General features: G+C 42.5%; 1 protein-coding gene across 9 annotated transcripts in view; it reads left to right on the top strand.

The window, feature by feature from the left end:
- Positions 1-21424, top strand: part of LOC126086050 (zinc finger protein 613-like) — a 167393-nt gene that overhangs the window by 109260 nt on the left and 36709 nt on the right. For 4 of the 9 annotated variants that reach the window (XR_007519404.1, XM_049902072.1, XM_049902074.1 and 1 more), the window contains 4 exons: positions 5401-5445; positions 16789-16983; positions 20256-20382; positions 20664-20759. The exons of 2 other annotated variants lie outside the window; for them this stretch is intronic. Coding sequence is in view for 1 of the 7 variants with exons in the window: in XM_049902083.1 (XP_049758040.1) it covers positions 16969-16983; positions 20256-20382; positions 20664-20759 (238 nt within the window). In the remaining 6 variants the exon portion in view is untranslated. 3 more of the 9 variants (XM_049902073.1, XM_049902075.1, XM_049902081.1) reach the window with 3 other exon arrangements.

The raw sequence follows: 21424 nt of genomic DNA, 5'->3' as shown, positions 1-21424 counted from the left end.
TGTGATCTTTTTGGAACCAGACTGTCATGCCTTTCTCCCCTGGAGTGGCAGGGGGGTTTGAACTGGTGACCTTTCAGTTAGCAGCTGGGCATTTTAACCACTTCATCGCAAGGGCTCCTGAATGTATAGCAGTTGATTCTAATCTGTGACAGAGACCTTTGGGCCCACAAAGCTTCATATGCATGGATACTTTCTGGTTTGCTCTCTGATCTCTATTTTGTTCTTTATTCTTTCCTCTGGCAAAGTGACTGTAAGAATGGTATAGGGGTGGCATATGATCTCCTCTAACTTCATAAGGAAAGGAGAATTAAGAGCAATAGCCCAAGGCTGATTCCTGTGAGGCAGAAGTCAGACATGCCTCCATCCTCCAAAATTTTTTTTTTTTAACCAATTCTGGCACCAGCTTTTCCTCCCACATCATTCTCTACTTCTCTGCTGGGTTCAATAAATTTTTGCAGTGGCCACACAGAACTCGCAGATAATACTCACAATTGTGGGGTTTATTGTGGAAGTACCAGGTTACAATTCAGGTTCAGGAACCCTCAGGATATAGCTCTTCAATCAGGACAGTCCCTTCTCAGCCATGCTCACAGGCAGGTCTCTCTCTAGCTCTTGGCCCCTAGGCCTGGCCTCTACACTACTCAGGTAAGTGTTACAAAGCTCCTTTAGTTCTGCCGGTAAGTGCCCATAGGCACCTCACCCTGCCAGTAAGCCTTGGCCTGTAGGTGCTCATTTCTACCTCCATGGGTAGACAAACCTAGCTCCTTCAAGTGCCTAGATGCACCCTACTCTGCCGGCAAGCCTCCTGCCCAAAGACACAGAGCTTTCTCACTCCATAGGTGAGAAAGCCCACCGTTCCATCTCATACCAGTTTCCTCCTTGTCTCTTGGTACTATTGTCACTGCTTCTTGCCATCTCTCAATATCTCTGGTGCTACAGTTCTCTCTCTCTGTCTTTTGGGTCAAAGAGTTTCTCAGTACAGGGATACCAGATCTGAGGACTGACACCACTCTTGTCTCTTCTTGGTGGTCATGAGATCCCCCCTTCCTGCTTGGGGGATCACTCATTTTAAGCCTAATGGGATGGCAAAACTGAACAATCATCTTGCTGGGGTTCTATATACCTTATTTCCAGGGTCACATCCTTACAAGGATGCCATGCATCTTATTTACGTTATTAGCAAGCTATCCAGCCCTCTCGGTGGGCAAGAAGTACCTCATTTGCGTAGTCCCACCCACATATTTGTTGAGAGTTTCAAAGACTATGGTTAGAAAGACCGTATTAAGTAATTCAGTGCTCCACAGGCCACCCTCTGGTTCTTCTGGCTGTTGGCCTTTTTGTGTTTGAAGGATTCACTTCCCCCTTCCAATCATTTTACAAGTCTTAATTGTTAATAATTAGTCTTTCAGTAGCAAATAGTCCTCAGGGTCAGGTTACTCAGGTACCAGCCACTCAGGTCTGTTGTAGGTTTTTCTAATCTGGTCAGGTTCTTTGCAAGTTATCTCAGCTTCACCTTTTCTGGCATCTGATAAAATTAAACTGAGAGATTATTGCTTTGAGCTTCACCAGGTGTCAGCAGAACTTTTAAGGGAGTTTAGATTTGGCTACTGTAGTCCAGCACTGTGTCCCTATAAAAATGGCGCAGCGGGGCATATGACCTTCTTTAACTTCACAATGGGGAAGGAGAATCAGCGTCAACAGCCCAGTGCTGATTCCTATGAGGTGGAGGTCAGAATCTTCTATTTCGGTTGGAACTTTGAGCATCTGCATCTATAAGCAAAGTCCAGTCCAGAGCAAGCCATCAAATTGTAGCAGTTTATGCCGGCTCACAGTATCAGACATCTTCCTCTTCATTAATTTGGGTTCTGGTCAGTTCACGCCTAGCCATCCAAGCTAGGTTACAATGTGTACCAGCTGTAAGCTCGGAATTTCACACACACCTCCCGGCACTTCAGACTAGCCAGCCCCTTCTCTCTCCTCTCTCATCCCTATCCCTCATGGGCCAGGTCAGCAGGCACCATCCGAAGCTCAGGAGTCCACACAACTCCCTGCACGTCTGACCAGCCTGCCATTTCTCTCTGTCCCTCATCCCTAGTCTCCATGGGCTAGGTCAGTGGGTGCCAATGGCACATTTCCAAAACCAGCCCATCTCTTCATTGCTGCACTTTCCCCATTTCCACTCATTGACTGGGCCTAGGTGGTGACTTCAAGCGAGCAGACTAGGCTGTCTATTCACCGGCTGCCTTTAACTTCCATTCTGGACAGGGGCTCCTTCTGATGGGCACTGACTTTTTCTGTTTTGGTGTACCCAAACACAAATTGTTTGCTTGAAATTCAGAAAAGCAAAACAGTCATTTTTTTTTTTTTTTCTGTAGGTCCTTCCTTCAAATACAAATCTTCTGTTCTCAGCAGCCCTGGGTAGGTCTGTGTGTTAGTCATCTAGTGCTGCTGTAACAGAAATACTACAAGTGGATGGCTTTAACAAAGAGAAATTTATTCTCTCACGGTCTAGTAGGCTACAGCTCTAGGGGAACGCTTCCGGCTCTGGAGGAAGGTCCTTGTCATCAGCCTTCCCTCGGTCTAGGAGCTTCTCCGTGCAGGAGCCTCAGGTCCAAAGGACAGCCTCTGCTCCTGCCTTTGCTTTCTTGGTGGTATGAGGACCTCAACTCTCTGCTTGCTTCCCTTTCATTTTATCTCTTGTAAGATAAAAGCTGTTGCAGGCCATACCGTAGGGAAGCTTCCTTTATGGTGGGATATAATGCCCTGAGCAAGGATGTTATATCCCACTGTAATCCTCTTTAACCACAGGCAGAGGTTATGATTTATAACATAGGAAAATCGCAAAATGGAGGACAGCCACACGATACTGGGAATCATGGCCAAACCAAGTTGATGCATATTTTTGGGGACACAATTTTATCCATGACAGCCTGCATATCTCTTCAAATGTAAAATTCCTTGGTAGGGCTCAGGTTTTTGACCTAAGGTCCATATACTCTATACACAAAAAAATCATTGCCGTAGAATCAAGTCCTACTCATAGCAACCCTATGGGACAGAGTAGAACTGCCCCATAGGGTTTCCAAGGAGCGGCTGGTGGATTTGAACTGCTGGTCTTTTGGTTAGCAGCCAAACACTTAACCACCGAGCCACCAGGGCTCTTTCTGTATGTAGGTCTACTGTATTCAAACCAACAGCATGAGTTTTTTTTGGAAAATTCTAGTTCCTTTTTTTAGTATATCCAATCAGATATTGGCTGAAGTCAGAGTTACATGGTCTTTATAAGCTACAATACCCAATATTTGTTTCTAGAATACGTTTAGGCCTGCTTTACAACACTAGGTAGGAGAAACATTCAGTGTGCACAGTGCATTCCAATAAACATGTAACCCTTTTTAGACCATTCCAGTTTCATCTTCTGTACCTCTTGACTATCTTGCCATTCATATGCATATGACACTGGGTCTCTGGCTGTGTGGAACCGGAAGGCCCTGGCCCCCTATCAATCATCTTGCTTATTCGGCCTGGCTTTGGCCCCAAATCATTCCAGATGTGGCTTTTCTCTCCCCTGCTGCAGATATCTTTTACTTTCCTTTCAGCCATTACAGATAGCAAAAACTAAAATAACTAACTAAGAATCAAAACTTTTACTTCCCAAGCCCCTTCGTTCTTTCTCTTCCCAAGTTGCCTGATTGCATGAGTTTGGAGCCATTGCAATGATCACTGCTTTTGACACCAGTTGTAAGAATGGTGTGGTGGGGCTGTGTGACCTCCTCTAACTTCACAAGGGGAACGAGAATCATGATCAACAACCCAGGGCTGATTCCTATGAGGCAAAGATCAGACATGCCTCCACCATCCAACCTTTTTACCAGTTCTGACACCAACGGTCCCTTGCATGGCACTCTCTTCTTCTCTGCTGGGTTTGATAATTCATTGCAGTGGCCACACAGAACTCACAGACAATCCTCACAGTTATGGGGTTTATTAGGGAAGTAACAGGTTGTAATTCAGGTTCAGGAACACTCAGGATACAGTTCTTCGATCAGCACAGTCTCTTAAGTGTGCTCGCAGGCACGCCTCTCTCTGGTCCTTGGCCTCTGCCCTGCTCAGGCAAGTGTTACAAAGCTCTTTTAGCTCTGTTGATAAGTGCCCAGAGGGACCCCACTCTGCCAGTAAGCCCTGGCCTGAAGGTGCTTATTTCTAATCTTTTAACACCTCTTGTTTAGCTGCCTGGCACAGTTAACCCTGTCTGTCTCAGTTCAGGAGCTTCTCTGTGTAGGGATCTCGGGTCCAAAAGACATTCTCCACTCCTGGCTCTTCTTTCTTGGTGGTGGCGATATCCTCTCCTTACACCTGTGGGATGACTCATTTTAACCATAGTGTGATGTCAAACCTGACCATTGCCTTCGTTAGGGTACCTATACCTTATTTGCATAGTTCCACCCAGTCATTGTGTGTGAGTCACAAAGACTATGTTTTTAAGGGCCATATTAAGTAATTCACTGCATTGCAGTCTGCTTTAGTCTACTCTTTCACACCTAAGGCTTTACTGTTTTTATAATCACAATAACCTTGTAATCAGCACTCACAACTGAATCCTATAATCCTATCAGCATCTTCCCCACCCTCTCTTCCCTAGACCCAGCAGGAAAATAGCAATCTATTCAGTGGGGATCCTCCCTTGTCCTCCTCATTTTGAGGGTAAGCACACTCAAGAAAGCGTGTAAGATAGCCATGACTTCATGCCTTTGTCTCTCCCCATTGTAGATAGCTGATGTTTAAATTGTCTGTCCCTATAAAAAAAAAAAAAAAAAATTTTTTTTTTTTTATCAAACCAATACTCTGAGGAGACAAGCGTGTTTCTTGGGCTTGAAGAATAGAAGAGTTCCAGTTGGAACTTTGAGCATCTGCATTCATAAGCAAAGCCTAGTCCAGTGTAAGCCATCAAATTGTACCAATTTATATCAGTTTATGATGTCAAACATCTTTCTCTTCATTTGGTTGGGTTCTGGTCAGCTCCTCCCTAGCCATCCATCTAGGTCAGTGGGTACCTGCCATTGGCTTAGGAGTCCACACACCTCCCAGCACTTCAGATCAGCGAGCTGCTTCTCTTTCTCTCTTATACCTAGCCCCCTATGGGCTAGTTCAGTGGGTGCCAATGTAACATGTCTAAACTCAGCCTGTCTCTTCATTGCTGAACTTCTCCCATTTCCAGTCATCAAGTGAACCTAGGTGGTTACCAAAGCAAGCATACAAGGCTGTCTACTCACAGCTCTTTTTAACTTTCAGTCCTGGAAGGGGTTTCTGATGGGCACTGACATTTCCTGCCTCAGTGCACCCAAAGACAAACTGGTGCTTGAAATTTAAAAAGCAAAAGTCTTTTTTTTTTTTTTGCAGGTCCTTCCTTCAAATGTGAATCTCCTGTTCTTTCCACAGTTCTAGGTGAGTCTGAATGCCTTTCAAATGCAAATTTGCTTAGTATGAAGGTTACGGGTGGAGCTTAGGTTTTCGACCTAAGACTACAAACTGGATACACAGAGCTACCGCATTGTAATAGCCTGTGTTTCTTCGGGCAGATCCTAGCTCCTCTTTTAGCATATCCAATCCAGTATTGGCTGAAGGTGGAGTTACGCACTCTGTAATCAAAATGTATCCAGTATTCATTTCTATCATATATTTGGGTCTGCTTTACAACACTAGGTAGGAGAAACATCCTGTATATTCATGGTACAGTCAATAAACACATGACCCTTTTAAATAACATTCCAGGTTCATCTTCTTTGCACCTTGACTATTTTTCCATTCATATGCCTATGGCCTTGGGCCTCCAGCTGGGTGTTACCAGTAGACCCTGGCCTCCTGCCAATGGTTAAATAAATAATTTATTTTATAAGTATTGGCACAAAGCTGTTCTCTATGAGGTCAAGATTAAAAACATCCCAAATGTCAACTTTTTCAGTCTGCTACCACTACATCATTTCTAATATCAACTACTTCTTCCCACCTCAGCACTCTGCCTTCCATCCCTGGGTTCTGTTGTTTTCTGTAATGTCTCACAGAACTCATGAACCGTATCAAGGAAATGCCTTATGTGGTTGTGGAGGCTGGCAAATCCCAAATCCATGGGAGAGGTATAGGCTTCTCCTGACAAGCGTGGCCTCCAGGGCCTGTGAGCCCAAATTGGCAGGCCAGGTGACAGACTACTGGCTCACAAGGCTGTGAAGCTGGTGAATCAGGTCAGATCATAGACTGCTGCCCCACAGAACTGCAGAAACTGGTGAATCCCAGAATTGGCAGGTTAGATGGCAGCCACTAGCTCAAGTCCCAAGAACCAGAGGTCAGAGAAAATGATGCAGGATACAGGTGCAAAGAGAGAGAGAGAACCCCCTCCAGAGCACCCACATATACCTTTTATGCAGGCCATGCCCCAGCAAAGGGTATAACTTGAATAAGGGTGGGACTTGAGTCATGCCCTCCTGCAAGGCTGTGACTCAAAATGCATCCCACACTAACTCTGCTCATTAACATGTAGACATTAGTATTTACAAGACATAAAATGGAGGATAATTAAGATAATTACATCAGATCACAAAATGTAGGACAACCATACAATACTGGAAATCATGACCTAGCCAAGTTGACACAACCCCAGCCATTATAGGTTCCACATACCTTATTTGCATAGTCTACTCAATCATTGTCTGTGAGTCATAAAGGCTGTGGCTAGAAGGGCAACATTAAGTAAATCATTGCATTGCAGTCATTTGCTTATTTGGCCTGGCTCTTGCCCCTAGCCATTCCAGATGTGGCTTTTATCCCCTTAGCCGCAGTGTAACATCTCTTACTTTTCTATCAGCCATTACAGATAACAACAACCAAGTAACCGTCTAAGATTCAAAACTTTACTTCGCAAGCCCTTTTGTTCTTTGTCTTTACTGAGTCCCACGCTTCTTTGAGCATGGAGCAATTGCAGCAATCCCAGTTCTGACACCAAATGTAAAAATAGTGTGGGGGCAGCATCCCACTTCCTCTTACTTCACAGTGGGCAAGGAAGATTAAGATCAACGCCCAAGGCTGATTCCTGTGAGGCGGAGGTCAGACATCTCTACCCTTCAACCTTTTTTCTGATTTTGACATCAACGTTGCCTCCCTCAGCACTCTGCTTCTCTTTTGGGCTCGATAATTCATTTCATTGGCCATGTAGAACTCACAATATTCACAATTATGGGGTTTATTAGGGAAGTAACAGGTTACAATTCAGGTTCAGGAATGCTCAGGGTACAGTTCTTCGATCAGGACAGCCTCTTCTGAGTCATGCCACAGGCAAGTATCTCACTGATCCTTGGCTCCTTGGCCTGAACTCTGAACCTGCTTGGGCAAATGTTACAAAGCTTCTTTGGCTCTCCTGATAGGTGCCCAGAGGCATCCCACTCCACCAGTAAACCTTGGCACGAAGGCCCTCAATTCTAGCTCCATGGTTTGGCAAACTTAGCTCTACCAAGGGCCCGGAGGCTTCTACTCTTCCAGGAAGCCTCCTGCCCGAAAGCATTCAGCTTTCTCTCTCCATAGACTGGGAAGCCCATCACGCCATATCCTGCTGATGTCCTGGTTTTGCTGCCACTGCTTTTTGCTGTCTTCCATCACCTCTGGTGTTACAGCTTTTTCTCTCTGTCTTTGGGATCAAAGAGGTTCTCAGTGCAGGGATCCTTTGTCCAAAGGACATGTTCCCATCCTGTTTCTTTTTCTTGGTGGTTGTGAGGTTCCCCCTTCCTGCCTCTGGCATAGCTCATTTTAAGTCTAGCAGGATGGCAAAACTGACCAGTCCCCTTGTAGGGTTCCATATACCTTATTTGCATGACACACGCCCACAAGTGTCGTATGTATCTTATTTACGTTATCAGCAAGCTATCCAATCCCTTTGGGAGGCCACAAGCACTTCATTTTCATAGTTCTACCTAGTCATTTGGTGGGCATTACAAAGACCGTAGTTAGAGGGGCCATATTAAGTAAGTCACTGCACTGCAGTGACCCATATCCCAGTTTTTCAATAAGTTCTTGTGTGTCTTAGTGTGGGGCAAAGAACTTGGTTTGGCCCTTTGAATCAGGTTTCTTAAACTAACCTGAGCAATCAAAGTGCCTTTGTTTTCCAAAATAACCAGGCAAGTATAGGTATAGAGACCCCACACTTGGTGGACTAGCTTCAGGAAGGGAGGGGTGGCTGATATAGTCATGCTTATGTATTTACTGGATGGATCATAACTATGCATTAAAGCTCAAGTCATGCATATTCATTGAAGTCTAGAAAACTAGGAGACCTGAGACCTTGGAGTGCTCTCTTTGGGCCCTTCTGTATTGGTGAGAACAACCATGCACAGGAGAGGGAGCTGCAGAACCCTGGGGACAATGAAGGCCCAGTGCAGGGGCCTCTCTTCAAACCTTGCTTGAAAGGTTTTTTCGTTTGCATTCTTTCTGGTTATAATGAACGGATAACGGTAAGTATAGCTAATAGTGTCCATGAGGTCTGTGAGTCATTCAGACAAATTATTGAACCCATCAGGGGCAGTGAAAGCCCCAGAGAAGCTGGTGTTTGCCTATTTGGCAGGGGCTGTAAAGACGGAGCCTTAACTTGTGGAGACCCAGCAGTGGGTGGTTAGAGTTCTAAAGATAGAAAATGCCAGGTGGGTATCTAGTGTCAGAAGGATGAAGTGGAAAAGTAGGGATATGAGTTATCTTCACATTTTGGAAACTAGCCTTATGTCAGCTATTATTCATATACTTATCCAATCATTTTGTTTCCAGTACCCATTAGTAGCGAGTAACAGGATTGGCATGGAAATGAGTTGAGGAATATGGTACAATTCTTGCCAAGTATGTCCATATGTGTATATATATGAAAATCCGCTTGGGAGTTTGTGGAGGAGCCTTTTAAGTAGACAATTCTTTAAATCTTTTTCCATATGGATGATTATATTGTCTGAAAATAACCTTACTTTTTTTCCCCACTTTGTATTGTTTACATCTTATTCTTATCATTATGCATTGGTTCAGTCCTTCAATACAGAGTAGGAAAGTAAGGTTATAGTTCAGGGTACAAATCTTTGTTTTGTTGCTTACTTATAGAATTCATTTGCTAAATTGTGTATACTGAACAGTTTTCCAGGAGGTAGTGTCATGAAATTATAAATTCATCTAGAATTTCAAATTTAATGAAATAATGAGGTTTGTATTAATATCAAGACTGAAAAATGTCTAATCTGGGTCATATCTCTAATTCCTTGTATTGTTTGTTTGTGTCACTTCCCTTTTAATTTTGATCATCTCCATGGAGATGTGAATAATTAATGCTTTTATTTTCATATTGTTGTTCTCCCATTTCTTTGTTAATTTTTCTAAATGTATCTTTAAAAAAATACAACTCAGAGCCAAGATTGCAGACTAGTCAGACACACTAAGCCATCCCTCTGCAACAAAGACCTGAAAAACCAAATAGAACAGATTCAGACATCAACCCTGGAACCCTGAACTTTAAATGAATGGAAAAAGCATTAAATTGGAAGCTACTGAGAAGAAGAAACTGTTAGATACAGAGTGGAGGATCCCTGCTGACTGGCACGGCACAACACAACCACCTTGAGATAAACTGAAAAACCCGGTACAAAGGACACAGAAAAAGCATTAAATTGGAAGCTACTGAGAAGAAGAAACTGTTAGATACACAGTGGAGGTTCCCTGCTGACTGGCACGGCACAACACAACCACCTTGAGATAAGCTGAAAAACCCAGCACAAAGGACACAGAAAAGCACCTTCACAGAACTCCGCATAGAAGATAAGGAACACCATGGACATACCCAGAGCAAAGTAAGGTCCTGTTTGTTGGCTATAGCTCAAGAAAGTGCCCAGACAGTCTCACATGGTAACTGGAAGAGCATGGTCCTACAGCTCCCACTGTTCTGGTGAGTAATGGCAAGAACCACCCTACCCCAGCAGCCCTGACTGACAGGGACCACAGTACAAAACTCCTCTATTTTTCCCCCAGTCTAGACTCGGTCATCCCCCCCTGCCCCCACCCACATCTTTCTTCCTGCCAGCCACAGCCCATTGCACTGCAGCCTAGTGACCTACCTCTTCACACCTCTCTCCCTGCCAACTAGCCCAGCTGCTTCACAGTGGAGTGACCTGGACCTGTGCCACTTCCCTCGCCGTGGACTCTGAGCCTCTGTACTGCAGCTAGTAGACTCAGCTCCATTCCTACACCCCCTCCCTCCCTACTGGCTCCACCCCACTGCCCAGGAGCTGTGCCATTCCCTCCCCACTGGCTTCGTCCCACTCCCCAGTAGCTGTGCATCCCAGCCCAGCCACTCCCTCCCTGGTGTGCGGCAGCTGGGTGACTGCAGTTCACACCCCCTTACTCCTGACTGCTCCAAGCCGCAGCAGCGAGTTGACCTGCCTCCATGTCTACGCCCCAGCACTCCCCACAGGCTCTGCCGCGCTGCCTGGCAGCTGAGCATGCTGGCCTGTGCACCTCCCTCACCTCCAGCTACACCCATTGCCATTGAGTTGATTCTGACTCCTAGTGACCCTATAGGAGAGAGTAGAACTGCTCCATAGGGTTTCCAAGGAGTATCCTTGTATTATTCCTGTTCTTAGGGGGAATACTTTCAACCTCTCTCCTTTGAGAATGATGTTGGCTGCCATTGCGGTGAAGTCGATTCCGACTTACAACAACCCTGTAGGACAGAGCAGAACTGCCCCATGGGATTTCCAAGGGGTGGCTGGTGAATTTGAACTGCTGACCTTTTGCTTAGCAGTTGAGCTTTTAACTGCTGTGCCTCCAGGGCTCTAAAACTAATACAATTGAGGTAGAAAATCTGAAAAGACCCATAACAAGAGAAGAGACTGAAAAGGTAATAATAAAAAACAAAAACTCTGAACAACCCTGACCTGGATGGCTTCACTGGAGAATTCTACCACCCATTCAGAGAAGAGTTCACACCAGTACTACTCAACCTATTTCAGAGCACAGAAAATGAAGGAATACTCCCGAATGCATTCTATGAAGCCAGCATAACCCTGATACTAAAGCCAGGCAAAGACACGATAAAAAAACAAATTACAGACCAATATCTCTCATGAATATAGATTCAAATAGTCTCAATGAAATTCTAGCCAGTAGAATTCAGCATGATATCAAAAATATAATAAACACTGTAAGCAAGTGGAATTCATCCCAGGTATACAAGAATGGTTCAACATTAGAAAATCAGTGTAACGCACCACATACATACAACAAGAGAAGAGAATCACTTGATCATCTCAGTTCAGAAAGGGCATTTGATAAAGCCCAACGCCCATTCCTGATAAAAAGTTTCAATAAAATAGAAATAAAAGGAAGATTACTCAACAAAATAAAAGGTATCTGTGGCACAGTGGCTAAGTGTTTGGCTGCGGACCAAAAGGTTGGCAGTTCAAATCCACCAACCACTCCTTGGAAACCCTATGGGGAGTTCTCTGTCCTATAGGGTTGCTTTGAGTTGAAATCTACTCGATGGCAATGGCAGTCAGTATCACTCTCAATAGAGAGAGACTGAAAGCATTCCCCCGAGAACAGGAATAATACAAGCATGCCCTTTATCATCACTCCTATTTAACATTGTGCTGAAAGTCCTAGCTAGAGCAATAAGGCAAGAAAAAGAAATAAAGGGCATCCAGATTGGTAAGGAAGAAGTAAAACTGTCCCTATTTGCTGATGATATGATGCTATATATAGAGAATCCTAAAGATTCCACAAGAAAATTATTGGAACTAATCGATTCAGCAGAGTAGTGGGATACAACATAAACATATAAAAATCAGTTGGATTCCTATACATCAAAAAAGGGAACTTTGAAAAGGAAATCAGGAAAACAATGCCATTTATAATAGCCCCTAAAAAAGTAAAACACTTAGGAATAAATCTAACCAGGAACGTAAAAGACCCATACAAAGAAAACTACAAAACACTACTGCGAGAAACCAACAGAGACCTACATAAATGGAAAAACATACCATGGTCATGGATAGGAAGACTTAACATTTTAAAAATGTCAATCCTACCAAAAGCGATCTACAGCTATAATGCTGTCCCAATCTAGATACCTACAGCATTATTAATGGGATGGAAAAACTAACCACTGACTTTATATATGGAAAGGAAAGAGGCCCAGCTTAGTAAAGCATAATAGAAGAAGAACAAAGTAGAAGGCTTCACGCTACGGGATTTCAGAACCTACTTTACAGCCATGGTAGTCAGAACAGCCTGGTACTGGTGTAATGACAGACACATAGGCCAATGGAACAGAATTGAGAACCCAGACATAAATCCATCTACCTGTAGTCAGCTGATTTTTGACAAAGGCCTAAGTCCAATAAGTGGGGAAAAGACAGTCTCTTTAACAAATGGTACTGGCAAAACTGGATGTCCAATTGTAAAAAAAAATGAAACAGGAACCACGCCTCACACCATACGCAAAAACTAATTAAAAAAGGATCAAAGACCTAAATGTAAAACCTAAAACTATAGGAACTGGAGGAAAATATAGGGACAGTTCTGAGGGCCTTAATATATGGCATAAATAGCATACAAACCGTAAAAATGCACAAACACCAGAAGATAAATTAGATAACTGGGATCTCCTAAATATTAAGCATTTAGGTCATCAAAAGACTTCACCAAAAGAGTAAAAAGAGAACCTGCAGACGGGGGAAAAAAATTTGGCTATGACATACCTGATAATGATCTAATCTCTAAAATCAATAGAATACCTTAACACCTCAAAAAAAAAAAAAGATAACCCAATTTAAAAATGGTCAAAGGATATGAACAGACACTTGACCAAAGAAGACATTCAGGCAGCTAACACACACATGAGGAAATGCTCTTAATCATTAGCCATTAGAGAAATGCAAATCAAAACTACAGTGAGACACCATCTCACCCTACATTACTGGCATGAATAAAAAAAAAAAAAAAAACAAATGTTGGAGAGGTTGTGGGAAGATAGGAACTCTTATATACTGCTGCTGGGAATGTAAAATAGTACAACCACTATGGAAAATGATATGGTGCCTTCTTAAAAAAGCTAGACATAGAAATACCACATGATCCAGCAATCCCACTCCTAGGAATATATCTTAGAGAAATAAGAACCATCACACAAATAGACGTATGCCCACCCATGTTCACTGCAGCATTATTCACAATAGCAAAAAGATGGAAACAACCTAAGTGCCCATCAGCAGATGAATGGATAAACCAACTATGGTACATACACACAGTGGAATACTATGCAATGATGAAGAACAATGATAAGTCCACAAAACATCTGACAACATGGATGAATCTGGAGGGCATTATGCTGAGTGAAATAAGTCAGTCACAAAGGACAAATATTGTATGAGGCCATTATTATAAAAACTCAAGAAAACATTTACACACAGAAAAAAACAGTCTTTGATGGTTATGAGGGAGAGGAAGAGTGGGGAGGGGAAATCACTAACTAGATAGCAGTCAAGTATCAACTTTGGTGAAAGAAAAGAATGCACAATGCAGTGAAAGTCAGCACAACTTAACCAAGGCAAAGCCATAGAAGCTTCCTAGACACATCCAGACACCTCGAGGGACTGAGTTACTGGGGCTGAGGCCTGGGAACCATGGTCCAGGGTGACATTTAGGTCAATTGGCGTAACATAGTTCATAAAGAAAATGTTCTACATCCTATTTCAATGAGTGCCATCTGAGGTCTTAAAAACTTGCAAGCAGCCATGTAAAATATATCTATTTGTCCCTTCATGTTCAGAGCAAAAGAGAATGAAGGAAACCAAAGATGCAAGGAAAATATCAGTCCACAGGACTAATGGACCACATGAAACACAACCACCACCAGCCGGAGCCCAGAAGAAATAGATTGTGCCCAGCTACCACCACTGACCACTCTGACAGGGCTCACAATAGAGGTTTCTGGACAGAGTGGGAGAAAAAAATGTAGAACAAAATTTAGATTCACAGAAAATGACCAGAGTTACTGGTCTGACGGAGACTGGAGGAACCCCCAAAACTATGGCCCCCAGACACACTGCTAACTCAGAGCTGAAACCATTCCCGAAGTCCACCTTTCAGCCAAAGATAAGACAATAACACATATGAGAAATGTGCTTCTTAGTTCAGTCAAGTATAGGAGACCTAATGGGTAATACCTGCCCAAAAGCAAAGACGAGAAGGCAGGAGGGACAGGAAACCTGGACAAATGAACACAGGAAACTCAGGATATAAAGGGAAAGGGGGAGAATGCTGACACATTGTGGGGATTGCAACCAATGTCACAAAACAATTTTTGAATGAGAAATTTGCGCTATAAACTTTCACCTAAAACACACACACACAAACTTAAACCAAAAAAAGAAATACAACTCATTTATTAAGGGACAGTATACAGGTAAGCAACCATTGCTTAGGCAAAGAAAAAGAACACTGCCAGGATCCAATGTTCCCAGTCGTATCCAGATCTCACACCCAAAGGTAGTTAGCATCCTGGTCTTTATAGGAAGCATTTCCAGCCTTTTGGTGCTTATAGTTTTACCGTTTAATCATTATAATTTATTTAATTTTGCCTGTTTTCAACTGAAAATAAATGAAATCGTGTATCATGGATTTTTTTTAGAGGGGTCAAGATTACTTTGCTCAAAATTACATTTCATTTGTGAGAGTCATTCATGTTGTTAGAACTTTGCTTGGTGACAGGAATTAACAAACTTAATTCTGCAAGTGGGTACTTTGTAAATATTTTAGGCTTTGCAGGTCACATGAGGTGTCTCATATGATTATTTTTGTGTGTTTAGTTTTATATGATCCTTTAAAAATGTTGAAAAGCATTCTTTCCTTTCAAAGGATATATTTGTTGTATAGCATTCCATCGTTTGAATATACTGTATAGCAGTTTTTCCTACTCTCAACATACATTTGGGCTGTTTGACGTTTGGGCTGTTACAAATAATGCTGCTATAAAAATTTTACATGTCTTGTTCAGATGTGCAGTTAATTTGGGTGGATGTATACCCAGATGTATACCTCAGACTTAAATTGTTATTTTGAAGGGTTTGTATAACGTCAACGTAATAAACAACAAAGACCCAGTGCTGTCGACAGTTGAGCCAGTTTGCAGTTCCAGCAGCAGGATATTCTTCACAGTGTAATTAGTACTTTAAGAGGCCTGTTTAAAATAGTTTTTCATACCTGTGGTGCAATGGATCTCTTTTATGTGGCATTTCTCCCCACGGTCTTGTAACTCCCACCAAATGATTGGGTGGCAGTATGCAAATAAGGTGCTTGTGGCCCACCAAGGGGATTGGATAGCTTGCTACTAATGCAAATAAGGTGCACAGCACCCTTCTGGGAGTGGGACCATGATAATAAGGTGTATGGAACCCTAATAAAGGGATTGGTTAGTTTTGCCATCCTGCTGGGCTTAAAATGGCTTAAAATGAGCCATCCCAGAGGCAGAAAGGGGGACTTGACTACCACCAAGAAGAAGAGATGAGAGCAGGTCGTGGCCTTTGGAACTCGGACACCTTTGCTGAGAGAGACCCAGGAGACAGAGAAAGCTGTAAACCCTGGAGAAAGCAAGAGACCGCAAGAAGCAGTGGCAGGGAAACAGTGGCAGCAGAGGCAGGAGAACCAGAAGACTGGCAAGAGATGGTGCGGTTGCCTTCCTAGCCATGGAGCAAGAAAATTGAGTGACTTTGGGCAGGAGGCTTTCTGTTTGAGTGGGGTTCCCCTGGCCACTTCGTGGACCTAGGCTTGCCATCCCATGGAGTGAGAGAGATGAGTGCCTTCAGGCAGGAGGCTTGCTAGTGGGGTGGAGTACCTCTGGGCAGTTGTCAGCAGAGCTAGTCTTCCTGACCCACAGAGCTAGAGAGCTGAGCACCTTCCAATTGAGGCTTACTGGCAAAGCGGGCTGCCTCTGGGAACTTACCAGTGAAACTGAAGAGCTTTGTAACACCTGCCTGAGCAAGGTAGAGTCCGGGCCAGCCCAAGAGGCCTGAAAGGCCTGGGGACAGAGAGGGCCTGCCTGTGAGTACATCTGAGAAGAGACTGTCCTGATTGAAGAACTGTATCCTAAGTTGTTTCTGATCCTGAATTGTAACCTGGTACTAACTTAATAAACCCCATAATTGCGAGTATTGTCTGTGAGTTCTATGTGGCCATTTTAGTGAATTACAGAGTCCAACGGAGAAGTAGAGAGTGCCGTGGGAGGGATGGCTGACATCAGAAAGGTTGGAGAGAGAAGTATGTCTGACCTCCACCTTATAGGGATCAGTCTTGGGCTGTTGATCTTGATTCTCCTTCCCCCTTGTGAAGTTAGAAGAGGTCATGTGCCTCTGCCATACCATTTTTACAATACCATAATATCATCTTCTTAAAGCCTTATTGATGTACCTTTCTGAGAATCACAGTTGACCTTATATTGATTTTTGTTATGTTGTGAGGTAGGGATCAACATTATTTTTTCTTTCACCTATATATCCAGTTGTCCAAGCACTATTTTTTAAAAAGACACCTTTTACCCATATCTTTGCAAATTCTGTGTCTTGTTTTATTGTCCAGGTGTGGAAAATGTTCTGAGTCACCAAATAAAGGGATAGTCAGCAGTATTGGGGGCCTTGTGTTAATGTGAGTACAAAGATCAGTGACAGCATCCCTACCTGGAAGGAATGTACCATTCAGCTTGCATTTTCCCTTTGCCTACAGACCCTTACTCCCCAGCAGCAAAAGAATCAATTGAAGGAAGGAGGAAGTTCCGGGATTTTGGAATTATCATTTCTGGGAACACTCTTCACCAGAGACTGATACATTTGAGCAAAAATTTAGACCTGATCCAGAAAACACAAAAGACAGCATCCAAGTTGCTGGCCATTTCCCAGAAACAAAATGATGAAGACACAGGTGACTTTTGGTTTGTTGTATGCTTTTCTTTGTTCCCTAATAAATTTGTAGATGCCTGTAAAATATCAGTTCAGTTAATGTGAAAAGTGTATATTTGGAAGTATAGGAGCTGGACAGAAGTAAACTTAGACTCTGACTTCAACATCAGGCAAAGCAGGATCCAGAATTTATTCATAGGATTAACATCAAATTACTGATGTTGGAATATAGTGTGTGACAGGTAGGTTCTGAGGGTTGCACTAGCTATCAGCTTACATTTAATAATTCTCTCACCCAGTAAACAAGAATGCCATTATAATTTACATGATTTAAAAAAAAACCCATTGCTGTCGAGTCGATTCCAACTTGTAGCAACCCGATAACACAGAGTAGAACTGCCCCATAGGGTTTCCCAGGAGCAGCTTGTGAATTTGAACTGCTGACCTTTTGATAAGCAGCTGGGCTCTTAACCACTGTGCTACTGTGTCTCCATTACATGATCAGCACTGATTTAAGGAGAAAGAAGATCAGTTTCTTGGGGAATTTCAATATTTCGTGGAAATTTAGTCTTAGTAAGTTTCTTTGATGGTTCTTCCTGTAGGTGATGTGATGGATGGTGTCCTGAACAGCAGCATCTCATAGATGCAAAAGCAGGTTTCCTATGGCTGTTTCTTCCCAGGTTCCTCATAGATCCCTGTAGGAATAGACCAGGCAAACTCAGTGGACACAGGAGACAAACGCCAAGTTAACCAATGGGCTCAGCCTTGTGGTGGTCTGTGTTTACACAGGAATGAAACCTAAACATCCTAGGAAAATGGAAGCATTGCACAAGTTTCAAACAGTTCTCAATGAACCTGTGTTTGAGTACAGACTTGGAAGTAGGAAGTTGAAAGTACTCTTGTCTGATAATTCTTGTATAAGATTTACTTTAGAGCTTCACCTCATCTTAGAGAAGGCAGTCTTTCCCCATGTTCAGATCCACTTCTTACCTGGCTTTTATTGCCTGTATTATTTTTTTAAGTACACAAATGACTCATGAATACATTTTAATGGTAAAAGATTCAAATCATAACAAAGTACACATACAAGAAAAGACATTCCCTTTCTACACATCTTTTCTAATCTCCTTTTTTAAACGGCAGTGTTAACTTCCTGCACGATGTATATGTGTATATTATTTATTCATATGTATACATATGCATAAATATGTATATATACAGAAACACAACTATTACCACATTTTTACATGAGTGGCATCTTATTACAAAGACCACAGAGGCCAACTTGAAGGGACTCTCTGTTGGCCTAAGATGGTATAGTTTGAGCATCTATCTTAGTTATCTAGTGCTGCTATAACAGAAATACTGCAAGTGGATGGCTTTAACAAAACGAAATTTATTCTCTGACAACCTAGAAGGCTAAAAGTACAAATTCAGGGTGCCAGCTTTAGGGGGATGCTTTCTCTCTGTAGTGGCTCTGGGGGAAGATTATTGTCATCAATCTTCCCCTGGTCTAGGAGCTTCTCATCATAAGGACCCTGGGTCCAAAGGGTGTGCTCCCCTCCTGGTTCTTCATTCTTGGTGGTAGGAGTCCCCTATCTCTCTCTGCTCAATTCTCTCTTTTATGTCTCAGAAGTGATTGACTTAATATATGACCTAATCCTGTAGATTGAGTCCTGCCTCATTAACATAACTGCCTCTAATCCTACCCCATTAACATTCTAGAAGTTAGGATTTATAACACATGGGATAATCACATCAGATCACAAAATGGTGGACAACCACAAAATGCTGGGAATCGTGCCTACCCAAGTTGACACACATTTTTGAGGGACACAATTCAATCCGTAACAGCATCTAAAGATCAATTACTGTGTCACTGAAGAGCATTTCCATGAGTTCATAGTCATACTTGAAAAAAAGTACATTTGTCACTAATGAGGTTTGGGAGAGAACCGAGTATTTAATCTGAACAAATTTAAAGGGACGTAATCATACATATAAAGTCTTTTTATGTGTAGAAGTTGACCCTGACTTTAAAAAATATATTCTCCATCTTTATGATTTTGTCATTTCAAGAACGTTACATAAAGGTAATCATACGGTGTGTAACCTTTTGTGATAAGCAGATTAATGGGTTACAAGGGTTAGGTAGGAGGAGAGAGAAGGAGGAGGTGTCTTAGGCTATAAAGGTACCCTGAAGGATCCTTGTGATGCAGCTGTTTGGTTTCTTTCTTTTTTTTTAAATTGTGGTAAAATATATATCACAGAACTTTGCTGTTTCAACCTGTTTTAAGTGTATGATTCAGTGACATTAATCATATTTGCCCTGTTGTGCACCCATCACTATGTTCTATATGGTGATCACATGGGTCTGCATATGTGATAGTGCTGTGTAGAGCTAGTGACACACACCCACACAAAGAGGCCATGTGAGCTGGTAAATCTGCATAAGGTAGAGTGATCGTATCAACGTCAGTTTCCTGATGACTGTATTGTAGGACCTGATGTTAAGGTGTTACTGTTGCGGAAAACCTGGGGAAGTGTGTATGTGCTGTCTTAGTTCTCTATGCTGCTGGGGGTGTTTAACAAACAGAAGTGTATGCTTTAACTAACAGAAATTGATTTTCTCAGAGTTAAAGAGGCTAAAAGTTCAAATGCAGGGCACCAGTTCTAGGGGAAGACATTCTCTGTTGCTGTGGAGGAAAAATCCTTGTCTCTTTCAGCTTCTCTTTCTTGGATCCTGCTGATCTCCATGTGGCATCGAACTTTCTTCATTTGTGCTTCCTTGCTACTGGCATGTCAAGTCTCTTCAGCACAGATTCTGACACAGGTTGTGAAGACTCATGTTTAATGTAGTTACATGTTTTATTCCCTCAGATGTAACTTATTAATGTTTGTCACTTAGCAAATAGGTGGCCAAATATGTGAACACATACATGTGCGAACACATATATACACACACACCTATATATACACGTACACCGACACATATATATATAGGTGCATGTGTGTGTGTGTGTATATGTGAATGTGAGATGTTTCTTGGTTAATCAAGAAGAATGAATTGCTCCACATTATGGAAACATCTCATTTGATGAATGGATGGATGATTGAATGCATAATTACAAAATATTTTGTTATGATTTTTCTATTTTATAAGGTATTTTAAAAAACAACATTAAGTATATAGATGCAGCCTGTGTAGAGGAAACGAGCAGAACAATGTCATTCACATTTCATTTATATCATCAAAAGGAAATCAGTTCACTAAACAGGACCCTGTTGTAACAGGAATCACTGACATTTGATGATGTGGCTGTGAAATGGACCTGGGAGGAGTGGCAGCTCCTGGACCCTGCTCAGAAGGACCTGTACCAGGATGTGATGTTGGAGAACTACAATAATATGGTGTCCGTGGGTGAGGACAGCTTCCCTGTGTCACTTGGAAGGTGCCCAGTCAGTGACCTTTCTTTTCTCAGCCATTGAAGGCTTAGAAGTGTTTCTAGTTCTCTGAAACAGTAAAGTGTCAGTCTAGAGTCTGGCCTTAGATAAGTGAGTATATAGTCCCCACTCCTGAGAAAACATTCTTTATTGTATACATGTGGAAATTGTTTTGTCCCAAAAGTAACATTCTGCAGTCTTCACAAACCCAAGTCAAATTTGATATAGTCTGAGTCCTCTGTCATTTCCTGTGAACAGGATATCAAGTTAGTAAGCCAGCTGCACTATCCAGGTTGGAACGAGGAGAACCACCATGGAGTATAGAAGACAAAATCCATAGTCGAACCTTTTCAGGTAAGCAAATGAAAACCATCAAGTAGGGGGAGGCTGTGGAATCACATTGTAGTGAGAGAGGGCGTCACAGCTATGAAGGGTGTCTGAGAATTGATAACAGTGTTTCCACGTATTCCTCTCCCATGTAGAACCTCTTTTTCTTTGTTGAGTTTAGAGTAAAATGTACCCCTTTGCCTACCCCTTTGCCTCTTCTGAGATCAGATCCTTGTTTATTTGCTCTGCATCTTGATATTTTTGCTTGTATAGTTCTCTTTCTGGGATTTTGAAATCTTTCCCTTTTTGTCCTTCCACCTACCTTGCCTTGAAATTCCACCTTTCAGAGAGCAAACTTGAGTCTGTAACAGTCTGCTGAGTACAGCACCCTCCTCCCCATTAGGTAATACTGGTTTCACATGCTAACGTGCAACCCCACCTGAAGTGTTGCACCTCCTCAATAAACTGGTCTCTCCTTGTGCTTTTGTCTGCTTCCTTAGTTTCTATTTTCCCTTACTCTGAGGTTCTCCAAAAGTTTGATCTCCTTTTTCTCATGTATTCTTATAACCTTTAAAGTTTCCTTCATTCCAATGAGTTAAGCTCCTTCTGTTCCCTAGGAGGCTGCCAATTGACATCTCCCTTGATATCGTCTATCATAGACTTTAACCAGTTGCCATTGAGTCGACTCTGAC

The sequence above is a fragment of the Elephas maximus genome, chromosome 11 (assembly GCF_024166365.1).
Source record: "Elephas maximus indicus isolate mEleMax1 chromosome 11, mEleMax1 primary haplotype, whole genome shotgun sequence".
In the NCBI taxonomy this organism is placed as follows: domain Eukaryota; kingdom Metazoa; phylum Chordata; class Mammalia; order Proboscidea; family Elephantidae; genus Elephas; species Elephas maximus.
This window is presented reverse-complemented; position numbering and strand designations above follow the sequence as displayed.